The sequence below is a fragment of the Dasypus novemcinctus genome, chromosome 15, assembly GCF_030445035.2.
Source record: "Dasypus novemcinctus isolate mDasNov1 chromosome 15, mDasNov1.1.hap2, whole genome shotgun sequence".
Taxonomy (NCBI): Eukaryota; Metazoa; Chordata; class Mammalia; order Cingulata; family Dasypodidae; genus Dasypus; species Dasypus novemcinctus.
This window is the reverse complement of record NC_080687.1, coordinates 41,455,307-41,474,141: the sequence shown is the minus strand read 5'-3', so window position 1 is coordinate 41,474,141 and position 18,835 is coordinate 41,455,307. Positions and strand designations below refer to the sequence as shown.

The 18,835-nt window shown below is 35.1% G+C and overlaps 1 protein-coding gene across 2 annotated transcripts in view; it reads left to right on the top strand.

The window, feature by feature from the left end:
• GPC6 (glypican 6) overlaps positions 1–18,835 on the top strand; it is a 1,204,448-nt gene that overhangs the window by 606,323 nt on the left and 579,290 nt on the right. For both annotated transcript variants that reach the window (XM_004457718.4, XM_058276506.2), the window contains exon 3: positions 8,630–9,021. In XM_004457718.4, the coding sequence (XP_004457775.2) occupies positions 8,630–9,021 (392 nt within the window). The remainder of the gene's footprint in view (positions 1–8,629; positions 9,022–18,835) is intronic.

Below are 18,835 nucleotides of genomic sequence, written 5' to 3'. Positions count from 1 at the left end.
TTAATTTGTTAGGAGGATTTTCTAGAACTCTTACGATTCACATAAGTCTAATCTTATAACAAATTTACAACACATTTGGGAGTAATATAATAAATTGAGTTAATATAGTGAACAATTTTTAAATTGATGTATTATACTATTTTTGACAGCAGATTTATTTCTAATTTTCTGAAAATAATACTCCTAGATTTCTGGTAAGCATTGATTTTGTTCTAGGTCCTTTTATGATTTTTGTAAATTTTTAAAAGATAGTTTAAATTTATATTTTAATTTATTATTTGTGAAAGCAAACATAAAAAAGGAAATTTTAATAAAAATAGATTTTCTTAACCTAGTGTCAGAGTAGAGCATTACTTTACTCTTTTACATTTTTCTATTTTCTATCACAAAGTTACTTTAGAATTTTCTCCTTATGACATTATCCTGGGACTCATTAGACCACAACCTTAGAAAAATTTAGGATTTTCTCACTTTAAAATCACCTAAATCCTCTGAATCATTTAACTGATCTAAATTTACTTTTGGAAATTAGTCTCCTGTGGGTAATACAAAGAAATGAATGCATAGCAGATTTGTCAGAGGAAAATGTTACATATAGAATAAAAATAATTAAAGAAAAGGAACTTTCATTGTGTTCCTTATGAGAGAGTTGACAGTGTAATAATTAAATTGGCTTCCTGAATACAGGAATTTAGAAGAGTAAATTTTTTTATTCAATTAATTTACTTTCAAACATTTCACTTAGGATTTTAACCCTTTAAACCAGGGACCAGACTCTGAGGCATATTATTCTTTATTGTTGTTTTTGCCCAAACATTTAAATAAAAAACTTTCTTATATCACAGGATTCACAGGAATAAATCCTTGTCTGGAGACCAGTGGTGTTAGGTCAACAACCCCTGCTTTATTTACTTATTTATTTGTTTATTTATTTATCCCCCACCTTCCCCCAACCCCATTGTCAGCTCTCTGTGTCCATCACTGTGTGTTCTTCTATGTCCGCTTGTATTCTCATCAGGCAGCACTGGGGATCTGTGTCTCTTTTTTTGTTGCATCATCTTGCTGTGTCAGCTCTCTGTGTATGTGGCACCACTTCTGGTCAGGCTGTGGTTTCGCACAGGGCAGCTCTCTTTGTGCAGGGGGCACCCTTACATAGGGGCATCCCTGCATGGGCTGGCACTCCTTGTGTACAGCCGCACTGCGCATGGGCCAGCTCACCACACAAGTCAGGAGGCTCTGGGTATGGAACCCTTGGACCTCCTATATGGTAAGCAGATTCTCTATCTGTTGAGCACATCCACTTCTTCAACCCCTGCTTTAAACTACTATTCTATTTCCTAAAGTGGGAAATTAAATAATATTACAGGGTTGAAGGCTCTATGGGTTGTGCTAGAATATTTTGAAAAAGCAGATTATCTCATGTCAGGACCTTCAATATGGAAAAGCATTATCTTGTGCATTGAATCTTCACAGCAGCTAGTGATAGATCATTCAGGTTTAGAATCTTCCTCACTAGGGCCAAGTTACGCTGGGAAACAGTGATCTAGAACATAAGCCTTTTCAAATTCCTAGAATCTCTGTAATCACTTGTCATTGCAGTATTCCTTTATTAGAACTTCTTTTCAAAAATGAAAGTGAATATATGTTTCTTTCTTCTTTATCAAATACCATAACAGATGACCATAACAGATGACCTATGCATTCAGCTTTCTTTTCCTTCCTTCATGACTTTTATTTGTCTGACCATTGAGACGGATGAGCAAAGTCAAGACCCCATTCCTGGGAGCATGCCTGCTTTGGAAAAAACAGTATAGATGTACCTGATTTTAAGAAAAGTCTTATTTCCTTAAAGGGTAACTAGCATAGAGCTAAATCACCAAAATGTTTTTAGATACTAACTTTCCCCAACTTTATGATATTACCAAATTTATGAAAATATGATTTGTATGTAACTTGTCAGGAATATGTAAATATATTCATCTATATATCTATTTGTGAGTAATACATATTTTCATAATTATTATATTTTTGATATATGTATCATAAAATGGCATCTATTTTGTCAAATATTTATAGCCTCCTTTTCTGTGCCATTCAATATTCTGGGTACTATAGCTATAATTCCAAGTTCTGTGACCAATTTTCTTCTAGTGTAAGCCACCCCTTTGAGGAAAAGATACCAACTGTAGAGACTTAAGTATGCGCTCTAGTCTCAGTTATCTACATCCAATAATTAGTACTAATGGAATAATTAATCACATATGAAAATTATTTTTATAAATAATTTATATTTGACTATAGAGTTCACCTTGTAATTTATATTTAAATGCTTTAAATATAAATATTCCCATTAATTATTCAAATCATAGTGTGAAAATGTTACTTAGCATGAACTCAAAATAACCCAGCTGTCTTGTTCTTTCTTGGAACTCACTCTTGTCCATAAAAGCACTGGAGCTCTGGTTCCATGCTAGTTTAGTGTTTTGTTTTTCAACCTGTTTCTTCATCATCCTCATATATATCTATATTATGATATATATATATCTCATGTGCATACAATATATAAAGCCACCAACTTGATCTGACATTCATAAGACATCAGACAATTTCTCAGGTGTTATCACCAGTTATGCTTGAAATTCACATAATTTGTTGGTTAAAATCCATATCTGTCTTCATTTAAAGTTTGATATCTCTACTCTCCTGCAAAAATGTAACAGTCAAATGGAAATATTGTAGATATTGTATTGCCATCTGTTTGCATTTTAACTCAGTTTTTTAGGGGGAACCACAACTTACTTAAGGGACAAAAATTTGATTTTAATAATTTCGTTAACAGGAAAGGTGTAAATGACTACTATCAGAAATTATACAGAGTACTATTAAATCCTGGGATGAATTGACTGAGTAAATCATTAATACTCATTACAATATTAAAAACTTAATCTATCTATAAGTCCACACACAGAGCAAGAAATAATGACTTGAGAGATAAAGAAGTGGCAACTCACCAGTGAATTTTTGCTTCTAGAAAAATTGTCTTTCAGTAATTTTAGACACAGATTTCCCCCTTTGGATAAACTGTTATTCTGAAGATAATTTCATGTGATTTTGTCATCATTTGTTACGAGTACTGAGGGTCTACATCTTACACAAAACTGCAAGTTATGTTTAAGAAAAATAGGGTAGGGTATCTATTCAAAATAATTCTTTTCCCTTATATAATTTGTTTTTTAACCTGTACTATGATGAAATAAAAAAGTGGCACCACCTTGTTTATTAAAAACAACAGCAAAAACAAAACTCCAAACTTAATTTATTCAGTGCAACAGATTAACTATTGACTCTTTCCTGCAATGCGTGAAACTTAAAATCGTTGAGAGTTAAGGCCAGCGTGGCTTGCTGGGCATTGTTTAAATGAGTATGCGAGTGAATGTGAAAGTTGTCAGCTTGTTCAGGTCATGGGCTGTGAGGTCCAGCCTGGCAGTGTCAGCTGCAGGAGAGTCAGTAATAAACCAGGCAAGGCAAAGCTTAGGACAGGCAGAGCCTTTTAGGCCTCCTAGAGCACTGTTGATAGCCTGTTGTGTTGTGGTTTGTTTTTTTTTTTTAATTCAAACTTTATTTCAAATTCAAAAAATAAAACAACATATAAAAGGCAGCTCAACAAGTTATGAGCGGTCAGGATGTATCTCACTGGATGCACATGTTGATCACATATTTATTCATCCACCCTCTACCCTGTGACATGCATCCTGCGTGGGAAACATAATATCCACCACGAACATTCTTACCTGGGAACATAACGAATTTCATCTCCTTCCATTTAAAATGTAGCTCCTCAGGCTTATCTCGTAAGTAAATGATGCGGTTGGTGAGGTCTGGAAATGTCTTGGCATTGCCTTGAAATGTCTTGATGCCCTTCTTGTAGGCCTGTGGAGTTTATCAGTAGAGGGGCGCCTCTCACAGAAGGGACGAACCATCCCACTCCCCACATGGCAATGTCTGGAGACATTTTTCTTTGTCACTACTGGGGAAGAGAGGCCTGCTAACAGAGGCCAAGGATGCAGCTAAACATCCTGCAATGCACAGGACAGCTGCCAACAACAAAGAATTATCCAGTTCAATGTTAACAGTGCTGCAGAGGAGTAGCATGGGACAACTAAATACCGAATAAGCTACAAGCAACTTGCCAAGGGCAACCCCGGCCTCTTCTTACAAGATCTCACACCCCGGGGAGTGGGAAGAAGTGACCATGTAGTACTATGTTTCTTCACCCTCAATTGTGTTCCATCCTCAAAGTCCAACAGAGAAGAGCGTAAATGTCACTGTGGATAGTCATCCATTAATGCCTCTCATTAACTCAGCATTTTTCTGCTGGTTATATCAGGTTGTTCTATAAGCAAGGTGAGTTTTTGAAGGAATAATGATCACAAGAGATGTACCTGAAAGCTGGCTGACATATACAGAATCCGGAGGGCACTCCTACTCACTTGACCTTGGAAAAGGCAGGTTGGCAGGGGGTGATGGTGGTGATTGTAGCTTTATTAGGTGTCTACGAAACATAACCGTTTTATGATTTCAGCTTTCCAAACCATTTTATCCTCCATGCCAGCTCCTCCAGAGAGTTATTGCTTAGCCAGAGCTCATGGTCTGGGCTGACTGAACTGATTTAATATGCTATTGGGAGGGAGAGGGAAAACGAAGCAGATTAGGAAAGAGATACACACTACCACACATTTACACACTTGCATGCGTGTGTGTCTTTCTGGGTTTAGGAAAGCAAACTTAGCATACCTGCTTCCTCAGGGAGGAAAAGTGTTGTCTAATCATGTACAAATATAAAAATGTATACATGTAATATCCACAGCTTATCTCATATTGAGTTCTGGGATTATGCAGATTTAATCATTTCACCATCCTAAAATATTTGTTTAGCTGAGCTTTCAAGGAGGAGTACTTTGGAGAGCATGAGACTAGAATAGAAAATCTTGCAATTTCTAGATAAATGCTGTATGGTGTTTAATCCAATTCCCAGGCCCAAGCTACCACAGAATACGTTTATCTATAATTGTTTTAATAAGGTACCATGTCCAACTCAAGTGGTAGAAACTTCTTGCTGTTTCATATGGACTCCAAATTCCTAGTGAGCCTTAGTCTGACTTTGCCCTCTTGCTTACACTTTGCATTTGCCCTGTGTGCTACCTTACATTTCTGTCACCTGGTTTTGGAGACTTCCTTTGAAGCCTTTCTCAAGTATCCTTAGGGCAACTCTTGGCTCCTAGGAGTTGATTTTTCTGCTAAGAGGCCTCTCCTCGCTATCAAGCAGCATCTCGCTGGCCTTCCTTTTGCTTTTGGAAAGGTAGTGTTTTTTATCCACAAGATTGTTCTTTCACTTGTGGCAATCTGCCCTGCAACAAACAGTTGTTTGCACCCAGATCTCTCCTCTAGAAGAAAAAATCCGGACTGGAAGTTTCTCTCTTACACCTATGAAGTATAATTGAGCTGTAAGCAACTGCCTTTGATGTGTATTTTGTGATTGGGGAAGGAAAAATGTCAAATAGCATTTTCTTTCTGCCAAACTTTTTCTTGAAGATAAGTATTATATTTTTATTGACTGAAGGCTTAATCCAATGTGAGCTATGTCCTCTCCCATTAAATGAAGGGTCAGATTGGGATTGCTTTTTTAAGTTTTTTCTCTGGGTTATTGTTTGGACATAATACTTCATTGGCAGAATGGATCAGAAAACTGTCTTCCAAATCTCCATCTTGTTTAGTTTGCTTAGAAACAATGTTTTTCAAACTGTAAAGTATTTTGTCAAAGAGAATCTTCAAAAGGTGGAAATCTAGTCTATGAGTACACTGAAATGAAATGAGTATACTTATTTTTGGAGGGTATTTTGCCTCAGTACCTTGGATCTCCATCTTTCTTATGATGTAAGATCAATGTACCTTAATTGGTTGATACATTAGCATCTTTCAATACCAAATATTCACTTTGAATATGAGAGCACTAAACCATGTAATGATTTCAAACAAGGAATAATAGTTAGACTATTGAAAGCAAGGGAAGCTAATAGCAGTCTTTTGTTCACTTTGACTTCTGGACACCATGACACATCCTTAATAATAAAAACATAAGCTTGGAATCTAATTAAATATTTTTTGAGTTACGTTTATTGAAATATGATAACTTTGCTTCTATTTCAATTACTAATACCAATTCAGACATAAGTAAATGAACCACAAAATACAGTGAGCAGGCTGTCTACTATTAACCACTCAGCTTCAAAGTGGGCATAAGCTCAATATTTCAGTCTCTATATATAGAGGAAAAAAGCCTCAGGGGTGTTACTTTCAACAGCAACAGCAACCTCTATACCTCAAGTCTTTGAAATGCAAGGAGAACCAGAAGATTCTTTTTCCTTATCATTTTTTTTAGCTCTTTGTAAATCCAGACCACACTATTGATTACTAACTATTCATTGCTGAAGGCAGTGCTCCGTATTCAATAAATTAAGCCTTAATTCCTGAGTCCAACAAAATAATTGACCTCAAAAAGAAGATAAATGAATTGGCCTTTTTGAGCTCATGATTAGAATCCACTTTCCAGTCTCATTATATTTGTACTTTTCAATTCAATGATTTTTTTTCATTCATTTCTAGCTTCTTTCAAAATATATAATAGCCAGCTTCTACATCAACAAGGTCAATCTATTTTCATCCTTGGTTTCAAAATTGAAAGGTTTTACTTATGATATTTTATACCTAGGCATTAATATCAATAACTTAATATAGTGTACATTTTAGGACAAATTTGGTTACTAGTATTTCTGTAGAAGTTTTGAAATGTTCCTAGTTGCATAAAAACATAAATGGCATTGATATATAGCATCTTTAAATATTTTGATAAATTGGTGCTTTGACAGTTTTGAAGATTTTGCCCTATCTGCTCAACACTCATTTTCCTAACAGCATCCTTGAAGATTAGGGAGCTTTAATAATATTTAGTCTGATTTTTATACTTAGTAAAAATAAAAATGAGAAATAATTGGTGACTTGAACAAGATCACATAGGCTTTAAAAGCAATGACTGTCAGATAATCCCTCAATTTTTGCTGCCATTCTAGCAACAGAATTTCTACATTAGAGTGAAAATGCATTCTTTAAGAGTGAGAAGGTAAAAAAAGAGAACAGAGTCCTTTTCGAGCTTTGGAACTTTGATTTTATTTGAAAACAATGTAAAATAATTATTTTTTAAATGCCATTTAATTATCAAAGACAATGGTTCAGTTCTGTATTATTTAGAATGGAAATAGCTAAATCAAGTGCTTCCCCAGCCAACTTCTGATAAAGCAGAAAATGAGTTCTGTGGAACCCATGGAGCAAGATCCATTGCTTTTTCCTTCTCTGTCTCAGGAGAGAAATCCCTCATCCAAAAAAGGAAGAGTCTTCCCTTTATTTCTTCTTTGATGCATTGTGGTATCTAGGACTTGATTTGTTCCTGTGCTTGCTGAGATAGAGAATAGGACATAGGCTCAGGGAATAAAAGGGGACTGTGAAGAAGTAAAACTGAATCACTCTGTCATTGGGAGCTTGGATATATAAATTAAGAAGGATTATTTTCCCTTGCCTGTTCCCCACCCTATTTATATTCTCCACATGGGATAAAACTTGAAGTTGCCCTACTCAGACTTACTTGCACAAAAGGATAGGTACCCCTACACATGTGAAGTCTCTTTAGAGTGACTAGTATTAGGCCCAATGAAGCTAATGGTACCCAGTGACATTAATTTCTGTCTCTTTTTGTGTGTTTCATAAGTAACACGCAAGCATTGTTCCAGAATGGAAGAGTTCATTTCTTGGTATAACCTTTTTCATTTACAACCTTTAAACAAAAAAGTCCCATTCCTTTATTTATTTAAGTTCTGTATATATTATATACATATAGTATATAAATATAGTATATATTTATCATGATAATCCAAGGTACTTCATGGCTTTCTGACTCATTGTAGCCTCCTAAATTATGTTCATTTTTCTTTTTAGAATTGAGTACATTTAATTATATTATGGAGTTCTAAACACTGATAATTGATTGCTATATATAGAAAATCCAAAGAGTCCGAAATATTCCATAAATTTGAATATTCCATTTTCAAACTATTCCAAATAAAAGAAATTTAATTGAACTCAATGTTAGAACAAATTCATAATAGACTGGAGCAAATTTATTTAACAGTATGCATTTGTTATGGTAATGACAACTTTGCACATTACATTTGTAACATATTTATATTTGAGTTTGTGTCAAACCATAACATTTTCTAAAATATAATAATAAATGAAAAAAGAATCGAGCTATTTTAGAGGAGGTTTAAATGATAAACTGCTAATGTTAATGGATGCTCTTCTAAATGGAATCATAGTCTTCTGTTTCCTTTGATTTGTAGATCATAGATGCAGGTAAAAACTAATTTGAAATATTATCAGTTGCTTGTTGATAACTTAATCACAGGATACTTTTTTAATATATGAAAATACCCATAAAACAATTGTTTTTAAGATTAGTAGATGTCTTGGGTTTTCTAGATCTTATTAATTTATGACCGCTTTCTCATTTGACTGGCAGAATTTTTCCGAGAGCTCCTGGAAAATGCAGAAAAGTCACTAAATGATATGTTTGTGCGGACCTATGGAATGTTGTATATGCAGAATTCGGAAGTATTCCAGGACCTCTTCACAGAGCTAAAAAGGTACTACACTGGAGGCAATGTGAACCTGGAGGAGATGCTCAATGACTTCTGGGCTCGGCTCCTGGAGCGGATGTTTCAGCTGATAAACCCACAATATCACTTCAGTGAGGACTACCTGGAATGCGTGAGCAAATACACAGACCAGCTGAAGCCATTTGGAGATGTGCCCCGAAAACTGAAGATTCAGGTCACCCGTGCTTTCATTGCTGCCCGGACATTTGTGCAGGGGCTCACAGTGGGAAGAGAAGTTGCAAATAGAGTTTCCAAGGTAATCTGCTGTTTTTCAATTGGTCTTCTGTTTTCATTCTGTTTTAAAACAACAGCTAAAAATATCAAGGTAAAAAGTTCACCTGGATAGTGGTCCTTGTTTATAGAGAAATCAGCAGAATGGCAAAGCTTAACTCTGTGTGTATGTGTATGTGTTTCCTTGGTTTGTGTTTGAGAAGACAGGACTCCAAGTCTTTCTTTGTGGTTTTTGGAATGTGAATATTTATCAGCAATATAACAGAGAAGGTGCAAAAATAGGTATCTTCTAATCATAGTCACTTGACATTTCTGATTAGAGTTTTAAGAACGATAAATACAAAAACAGCCCATTAATAGGCTGTTATAATACTCCAGGAAGTTACAAGGTGACAGTCTTCATCAGGCCTGCAAGTGGAGACAAGTTGTTGCCCAGAACAACAGCACCTGGTTTTCCTTCATCTTTATCGCTGTTGTCAGGGTGGCCAAATTCCTTAATAGGAAGGAAGAGACTTCTGTTGATACTTGGAGAACTAGATTAGAGAGGACTAATGAATATAAACTGTGAATTTTGGCAGACAATTCCTTTTGTTAGCCATTATCTTTGTAATCCAAAGCCGTGTATTGCATTGGACTTATAAGAAATAACACTAATATACGTTTAACTTTTCTTGAGGTTGTCTTTAAATCACTAAATGCATGGGTCTATCTCCAGCATGCTATTAAACCCTGAATATTTCCTGAGTAGAGGATATTTGCCTTTGTTTAAGTTCTTCCTTTTCATTTAACCACATTTATGAGATGGACCTGCCCATTTATGAGGTTAGTCCACCAAATAAACTGAAAAATGATAACTTTAAGAGGTAAAGCAAAAACAATACATAAAAGGAATCTGGTATTATGTCACCCAAAGAAGGTCATATTTGTACAAAGATTATCGCCAAATACTTCTTTTATATTGCAGGATTGTACCAAAGAGCACACAATATTTTTAATAACTCTTGGTACTACATTGATATGTTTCTTATTTTTCTACTTTGAGGTCCTAAATATTTACATCTTGGCATAAAGATCATATATACCCTTAAAATTGTTTCTCTGTGACAATATTTGTAACATTCATAGGAATCAGTTTTTAAGTTATCAATTACTAAATATTTTATTTGAAATTACAGAAAGGTTATTTTCAAGAAGGCTCTCAAGGGAACCATTATACAGGATTTAATAATGTAAAGTGCATATAATTCTGACATTAAAAACGATGGTTTTCTATTGATGAAAGCAATGTTCTAGACACTAAAGGAATTAGAGCCCCAAAAGTGGATTCACAAGGAATTGGCCAGATGGAATAGCAAGAGAAAATGTGGTCACCTGGGGAAGTCTGTAAAATATAAATAAGCATAAAGAAAATAATTATGTTCTCTATTTTCTTGAGCAGATAGATTTTATTGTTAAAAATATGGTAAGAAGGTCAGTCACAGGGGCTTCAAATCAAACATTTGCATTTGGTGAAGAACAAAGCATGTAATCAGGTTTTGAGAAGCATGAGGTAAGAAAATCAAAGTGGATAAATAAATGCAACTTAAGACTGAGTTGTCCTGATTGTTTATGCTTAGTTCTACCTGCATGTGACTAATATTTAGATGCATATTTTGTGATCTTGTGAGGTTTCATTGAGATAAGAGAGTATTTTCTGACGTATTATCTAAAAGGGAGCAGGGAGCAGTGCCTCTCTCTTGCTTCTCAGAAGGTAACATATTATCTGCATGGAGATGGTGGCTCCTTCCTCATCTCTGACAGCATAATTCTGAAGTCATTCCCTACCAAAATATATCATGCTACTCTTCTTGGTCAAGGTCGATAGTAGAGACCAACCAACCATATAGTGTGACCTTACTCTTATTATTTTTTTTTTCTCTAAGTCATAAGGGATGTGTTCTGCTTCAGTATGATGTCTCTCTGGTGACCAACTATCTTTGCAAGATAGTTGTACGTTGAAGATGTATTTTTGGCTTGTCTGACCTGGGTTTCATTAGCCCCAATCACCCAAATCATCAGAACTGTGCTGACATCTGGGCATCACCTTTTATATATGAATTAATTTAGGAAGCTGAAAGTGTTTATCAGATGGATGGTGTAGTAGTTTGAGACTGTATGTACCCCAGAAAATCATGCTCTTGAAACTGGTCCTTTCCTATGGGTGTGAACCTATAGGAGGGACTTTTTGATTAGATTACCTCAGTAAGGCATGACACAGGGTCGCTCTTAATCCTCATACTGGTGTCCTTTATAAATGGGATGAATACGGAGAAAGGAAGTTGCAAAGACAGAGAGAAACCCCCAGAAGCTGAGAGAGAATGCCCCAGAACCCAGAACTGAAACTAACAGAACCCAGGCAAGAGGAAGGCAGAAGCTGAGACAGTGGAGCCCAGAAGAGAAGGCAGACACAGGCATCTGCTTCCACTGTGCCCTGGATCACCTGCAGCCAGTCTTTGGGGAGAGGGCTTTACCTGATGCCTTGGTTTGGATATTTTTCTCAGAAATGTAAGCTTATAAGTTAATAAATCTACATTGTAAAAGCCATCCCATTTCTGGTATACTGCTTTTGGCAGCTTTTGGCAAACTGAAACAGACTTAAAAACAAAATGTGGTAATATGCATACAACTGAAAATGAGTCAGCAGTAAAAAGTATTAAAGTTCTGGAACTGCTATAACATGGATGATCCTTGAAGACTTCATGTTGCATAAAATAAGCCAGACACAGAAGAACAAATTTTGTATGATTGCATTTATGTGAAATACCTAAAATAAACAAATACATGGAGACAGAGAGTATATTATGGGCCAACATGTATGAAGTCAAAGTTTTGGAATGGGAAATTGATGTTTTTTGAGCACAGGTTTTCTGTTTGAGGTGATGAAGTAGTTTTGGTAATGGATGGTGGTAAAGGTAGCACAATATTGTGAATATAATTAATATTAATTAATTGTACATATGATAGTGACTAAAATAGGAAACCAATTGATATATGTGACTTCAATAAAATAAAAAAATAAAAAATTGGAAACAGTAAATAAATCATAATAAAGCACATCTACTTATTCTTGTTGGATTCACAAGGAGAAAAAGAAGAAAAGGAAAAAGGAGGAGGAGGAGAAGTAGACACTAAGCAAATTTTTCTCAAATAATTTATGATCTGGAGATTTACGTATTTTCCCAATAAATTTTCTCACCTAATCATTACCAGATGGTCTGTAACTGACTAAACCAGAAATGCACCCATTTGTATTAATATGATTTTCAGTACCCAAACTAATTTTTGGAATAAGAAAAATTACAAAAACTAACTATCAACATATTAAGAAGAGAAGCAAGAATTATGTTTTGGGTTTAATACCCATTCATAAAAGTTTTTTGTGGTCTATTAAATTGATCAATTTTAGAGTTGGTGAAATGATGGCAAACAGTTAAAGAATTCAAAGCAAAGTTACAAAATGGAGATCAGAAGCTTCACTTATCTCCTGCATCCTGGTTTGGAGGATTTTTTTTTTTCATCAAGTTTCTTTCTTCACTTACAGCAACTTCTTAAATCTTGGAAGCCATCATTAATAATTTCTAATTAATTGTTTTGACTGGAAACATTACATTTTAGCAAAACACAGCAGTCTGACACAAATGTTTTGACCTAATACTATAAGGGATTTCCTTACTACAAAAATGGAGCACCAACTTATAAGGATCAACATAATTCTTTTTAAAACTTATGTTTTTGATTTTATAGATATAAACATTGTCTTCTTATAGCTTTTAGATGAAGCAAATTAATTTTAAATAACTATAGCTCAAGTTCTGAATTTTATGACTCTAGCATGAATATCTTGGCCAGTTGGCCAAGATTAATTTTCTTTGTGAATGAGTGTTTGTGAGAATTACAAGTGTTGGCAATATGGGGTGTATCAGGAGCTATCCTACTTTACCCAGTGCACATATAAATTTATGTGTTCACTTTGGATAATAATTTGGAAATCCCTATAGTGTTGAAGATGTACCTTTCCTAAAAATCTGCAATTTTACCACTGGAGAAACTGTTACGTATGTGTACTAGTAGTCATGTAGAAGAATGCTCATAGTAGTATTGTTTACAATAATATAAAAGGTATAAAAATTCCTAATAACCCATTGGAGTAAATGGTGATCACTTCAACACCATGATACCTTATAGAACAGTGAAAGTGAGTGAACTACAGCCACTTTTGTGAGTGAACCACAGAATCTAATTTTGAGAGAAAAAAAAATCAAATGACCAAAGAAAGCATAACATTTATATTAAGTTTAAAAAAATGCAAAATTAAGCAATATCTTATTTTAAAATAAAATATATATGTTTGCTAAAACTCTGAGTCAAAGCACAAAGTATAATGGAGCTGCATCTAGAGAGACAAAGACCCTGTAGCACAGAAGCTACGCTGTCTGATTTGTTGAGGTTTTATTCCCAGCATCAAACACAATTCCTGGCACATAGTCTGTTCCATGTAGTAATATTTAACTGCCTTCAGATTATTTTGAGAGTCACCAGCATATAAGTATTTGTTGGCAAAGGATGGTAACAATTAGCTAGAGAAAGAAGAAAAGAGGATCTGACAAAAGAAACACGATGGAATATAAATTTTTAAAAAGGAGATAGAAAGAGACGACTAAAGAGGAAACCGGAAAAGCATATTGTTCTGAAAGTAAAGGGAAAGAGAATTTCAAGAAAAAGGGTGAATAATGGCATCAAATTTTGCAGAATGTAGGTGGAGTAAAAATAGATCTTTGGAATTGCCCATTAGGATGTCACCAACTTTAGCAAGAGCCATTTAAATAAAATGGTTTTAATTGGTTGAGATGTTAGCCTATACACATTCTAGAGTATGCTATGTAAATCATGGTTCATATACTGGAGTCTATCCTTAAACTCTTCATTGCTATTATAGAGGAGATAACAAATACTGAAATTTTTAAAAATCTTGGTAGCAATTTACCCTGCCGCGACATGCATGGCACCATCCGTGGACCCCTCCCTGGGTGTTGTTGAATTTGCATGGTGATTCTCCTCTGGTGTGAATTGTGTATTAGTTACGCTCTGTAGCACCATGTATTGGGTCAGGACATTTTGGGAAAAAAACAGGCAAGCAAAGCCTGTCCAGATAAGTTAAGCCTAAAACAGTTTGAGATGTTCTGTTCTAGAATAATGCTAAGAATAGGTAAATAATAAACACGTGGTGATTGATTATATTGGTATGTTTGACTTTACCTACTGTTGTATCTTGCCAGTATTCATTTTCCCCTTACCTCTCTTTTTGTGCCTTCAGAGGGTACCCTTTTCCCCCCTTGGGTGCATTTTGTGTATCTTAGTAAACTCATTTTGATTGGCATGTCGGTTGTTTGCCTGTGCTGGAGGAATGCAAGAGTTCCTCTGAGGCCATGGAAAGTGTGTGCTACAAGCAGATGTCTTAGTCACTAATAGGCAACATCCACTGGTGAAATGTGCCAATTAAGGTACAACACAAATAAAAAAGGCCCAAGGATAAGACTCTAGTGCTGTAACTCAAAGAATGCTGCTTCTAAAATGACTTCACAAAGGAAACAGACCTGACAGTGTATCCCAGTGTCAACGCTGCCTATATTCTTGGTTACTTAGCTCTGAATGCATTTATGCTCTTCCTACCTGAGGGTTCTATGAAATAAGGTAAGGTTTGAACAATAGTCATACTCTCATTTTACACATGCAAAAGCATGTTCAGAGTGCTAACAGGAGAACATGCAGGGTGTGTGATATCATAGACCTGATTTGAAAGTTCAGAGGATTCCCCTTTATTGTCCTATCTTCAGGGATTCAATGTTATAAGGACATTCCCTGAGGCAATACCAGTGCACTGGAGAGGTTTATGGGCCAAGGTACACATCAAAAAGAATTTTAATAAAGTTTGACAGATATACTGCATTAATAGTGCTGACATAGTGAAGCAGCACCTATGTAGGGTATATGACATACTAGGATTTTTTAAATGAGGTGTTAGGTTATAGAGATATTTATAAGAAAAATAGGAGGAAGGTAAAGTATTTATTACACACCATAGATTTTCTCCCTTGTTATCTCTTTTATTACAAACAAGGATTCTCCCCTCCTGTGGATGCATTATACTTCCTAGTCTTGATAGGCTATATTCAGTGCAAATACAATGACTCAACCATAGGTGCTTAGAAAAGAGTGTTGAAACTCTATATTGTCTTATGTCTACATGGGATAGCCAAGTGTGAAAATGGGCAGTGATAGGTAATAATGACTTTGACATTTAGATGGACATAAAACTACAGTCTAAACCAATAGATATTCCAAGTTAACATCAGTTGTCACTGAGATGGTTTACATAAACAGAATTTTTGAATTCATTTTCATCCTTGCAAAAATGAGCTGCATGTCAAAAATGCTGCTGTTCTATTTAATACTCAGCAGATAATGGTGGATTTTATATGGAGATTTTATTCTCTTTAGTTGATAGCATCTTAAGAGTGAGGAAAGCAACCTTTTCTGTGTTCATTTTGTGTAGAATTTTGGCAGTCAAGAAAGTTCATTTATTGAACATTTCAAACTTTGAAGAATATATCAAGTATGGAAACATTATCATTCTGCATACTATTCTCACTGTAGGTACATCCTGCTGCATACTGTTCTCACTGAGACTCCCCATAAAGAACTATGCTCATTTATAAATTATGGGTGTTTAAACTTCCCTAATTTGCTCTTGGCTTTCGAAGGACACATTCTCTTACTGAAAATACATACACATAAGGCATTCCTCAAAAAATACTTTCTCTTTTTTTTTAATGAAAATAGACAGCATGTATTAAGTAGTATAAGATTGTACAGTACTTTAAAAAGATAACAGATTCAAGTACTCTGCGTAATTCCTCATTCCTTCGCTCTTAGGGTTTTGTTGCTCAAAATAGAGGTTGGGCCAAGGAGAATTCAAATGTGCTTGCAATAAAGCATTTTATTGACGAGACGAGACTTATGATATCCTGCTGCATTTGTAGACAGAAGATAACTATATAAAATATTTATGACACTGTTTCCATAAAATATCAGAAATATCTATTTTGGAATGGAGAAAAAAGTATCCTGACATTTTCACAAGGATGGCGATAGAATCCAGATTGAAAGTCTTTTTCATTTGTGCGGGTTTTTTTTTTTAAGTGTTGAACTGGTAGCTTTTTTCCAGGAACAGTTTAATATACCAAATAGCTAATAAATTATAGAGCCTTTGACTCCCAATTATCTAAGGTCTCCTCCTGATCACCTTATGGGCTTGTCTTGTGTCTTGCAACTCTGGGACAAAGGAAATTGCAGAAATGGGATAATCTCATGAATCATGCAAGCCAAATGAACATTTTTTTCCCTTCAAATTTCCAAGAAAATTCAATCCAGCTTAACTTAACTGGATATTTATTTCCTGTTGGTGGCCAGAAAAATAATTTTACATATTTTCTTATAGTTTGTTTTTCTAACTATACAATCAATAAGTGCTCACCAAAGAATATTTGAAAAATGCAGAAGAGTATAAAGAATAAAATGAAAACAATTTCCCCCATCCAGAGAAAACCAAGCTTAAAGCGTGTGTGTTTCCTTTTGTGTCTTTAATACATTTTATAGTAAATCATGCAAGATGTTTAATATCGGATTCCACTTTTTTTTCACTTTAACCTCATAAGAATTTTCCCACATCAATAGCATTTCTTTAAAAAACTACTCTTAATTTTTAAAGAATATATTTGTCTACTGCTGGTATGCTGATGCTATCTCATGAATAGTCACGCCCTGGATATTATTACTAAGAGAAGAAAATTAGTGTCTTAAGTTTATGCATGTGTGTGTGTGTGTGTGCACACTCAACCCAGCATCTCTGGGGTGTCTGTGTATGTGTGTGTGCACATGTGTGTGAGTGCACGTATTTAGTTTGAGTCATTTTGCAGTCTGAATCCTAAGGCATGTGAGAGTTCCATAACACCCATTCATCATGTATATAAGTATTGAAATTTATTGATTTATATATACTTCAGACAGTTACATGAATTAGAAGCAGTTTCTTCCAAAAGGGGCAAAAGAGTGGACACATAAAATGGAGGTAGGAATGAGCCTATTAGAAAAACGTTTATTTAGAAAGCCACAAACAGTATTTTCTTTATGGCAAAATAAAAAAGTCTGCATCTAAGTCAGTTTGGAAACTGATGGACCTTGGTGCAAACTGTCCCACAGACATGTTTTTATTTGGCATTAATTCTTTAAAATTTCAAAAACTGTTTAAAAATTGAGAGAATTGACATAAAATATGGATATCTGAAATTCTTGGAAGATGTGACAACACTAAGCCTGTTTCTGCATAGCAAAAATCAGCTGGAGTTAAGTAATGACTGCTTGTTTTAGAGCAAGCATCCCTGTCTCAGTTTGATACCGGCTGTGATCTGCCTGATCTTGAAGTCAGCATCAGTTCTCGTTCATCACGATGCTTGACTCGTTTTCTCATAAAATAGAAATGTTTCTCTGTATTTATGTTTTTACCCAAATGGGAAAAGTGAAAGATAGGCAAATAGGGCCATTCTTCTAACAAAAAATAGAAAATGGTTGGGAGCTTATTTGTCTCTTGGAAGTAAGAATATTCTCAGTATTCAACATGTTTTGTCTCTCTGTGTTTAAAGAATACACTTAATGAGCTTCACTCATGGTTATTGCCTTGATTTCTTAGCATTTGAATTTTCAAACCCTCTCTCAGCCATCACTATGAGGTAAACGTTATCCCGCTATTGAATAAGAGAAAACCAATAGCCTACAAAGTGCCTCCTATTCCTGAAGTTTGGTCTAAAGAATCACCCCTCTAATGTCCTAAAGAACATCCTTATAACATACACAGCTAGAAGTTTACTTTGGCTGAAATAGACACTAGGAAGCACAGGCCTAAAATGACTCCTATTAACGTCCTCACAGCGTCATCACCATTATCAAATTCTCATCGCATCTTTTGTGATGGAAGCTAACAGTTACTGGGTTCTTGCCAGCCACTGTGGTGAGTTCTCTCACATTGGCATTTCATCCTGACATCAGACCTGTGGGATCCATATGATTATTATTCCCATTTGTTAGATAAGGAACCTGAATTACAGGGCCCATGTGATAACTGCTGCTTCATACCACATTACACAGAGCTGAGGCTTTTGTGTTTGAAAGCAGCAACCTAGCCTAAAGCTCCTTGGTCTATCGCAGTGCTGCTCAGTAGAAAGGTGCTATGAACCACATGTGCAATTTTCATTTTCCTTTAAGCACATAAAAGTAAAAAGAAACAGGAAATTAATTTTAACAATATATTTTATTTAATTTTATATACCTAAAATAGTGTTTAACATAATACAAAAATTGAGAGATTTAACTTTTTTGTGTTCTAGATCATCAAGTTCAATTTGAAATGAGCTCTTAGAGCCAATCTCAATTTGGGCTAGCCACTGTGCTCATTAGTCAGGCATGACTAGTACTACTTAGTGGGACAGCACAAATAAATACTTTTAGTGCATTATCTTCCTACAAAGGAAAGAAGCTTTAGGAACTCACACCAGAAATTCTAAACCCTTATGAATAATCATTCATATATTTCCTCTGGCTATAAGGAAAATGTAGAAGTGCTCTGTCTTTGCATAATGCATTCTTTGTCCCTGACTTGAATTCTCTCATAAATTACATAGACTTTATTGAGAGAATTGCTATGAGTGACACAAAGGCCATATATATGTTGCTACAGCTGTCCCTAA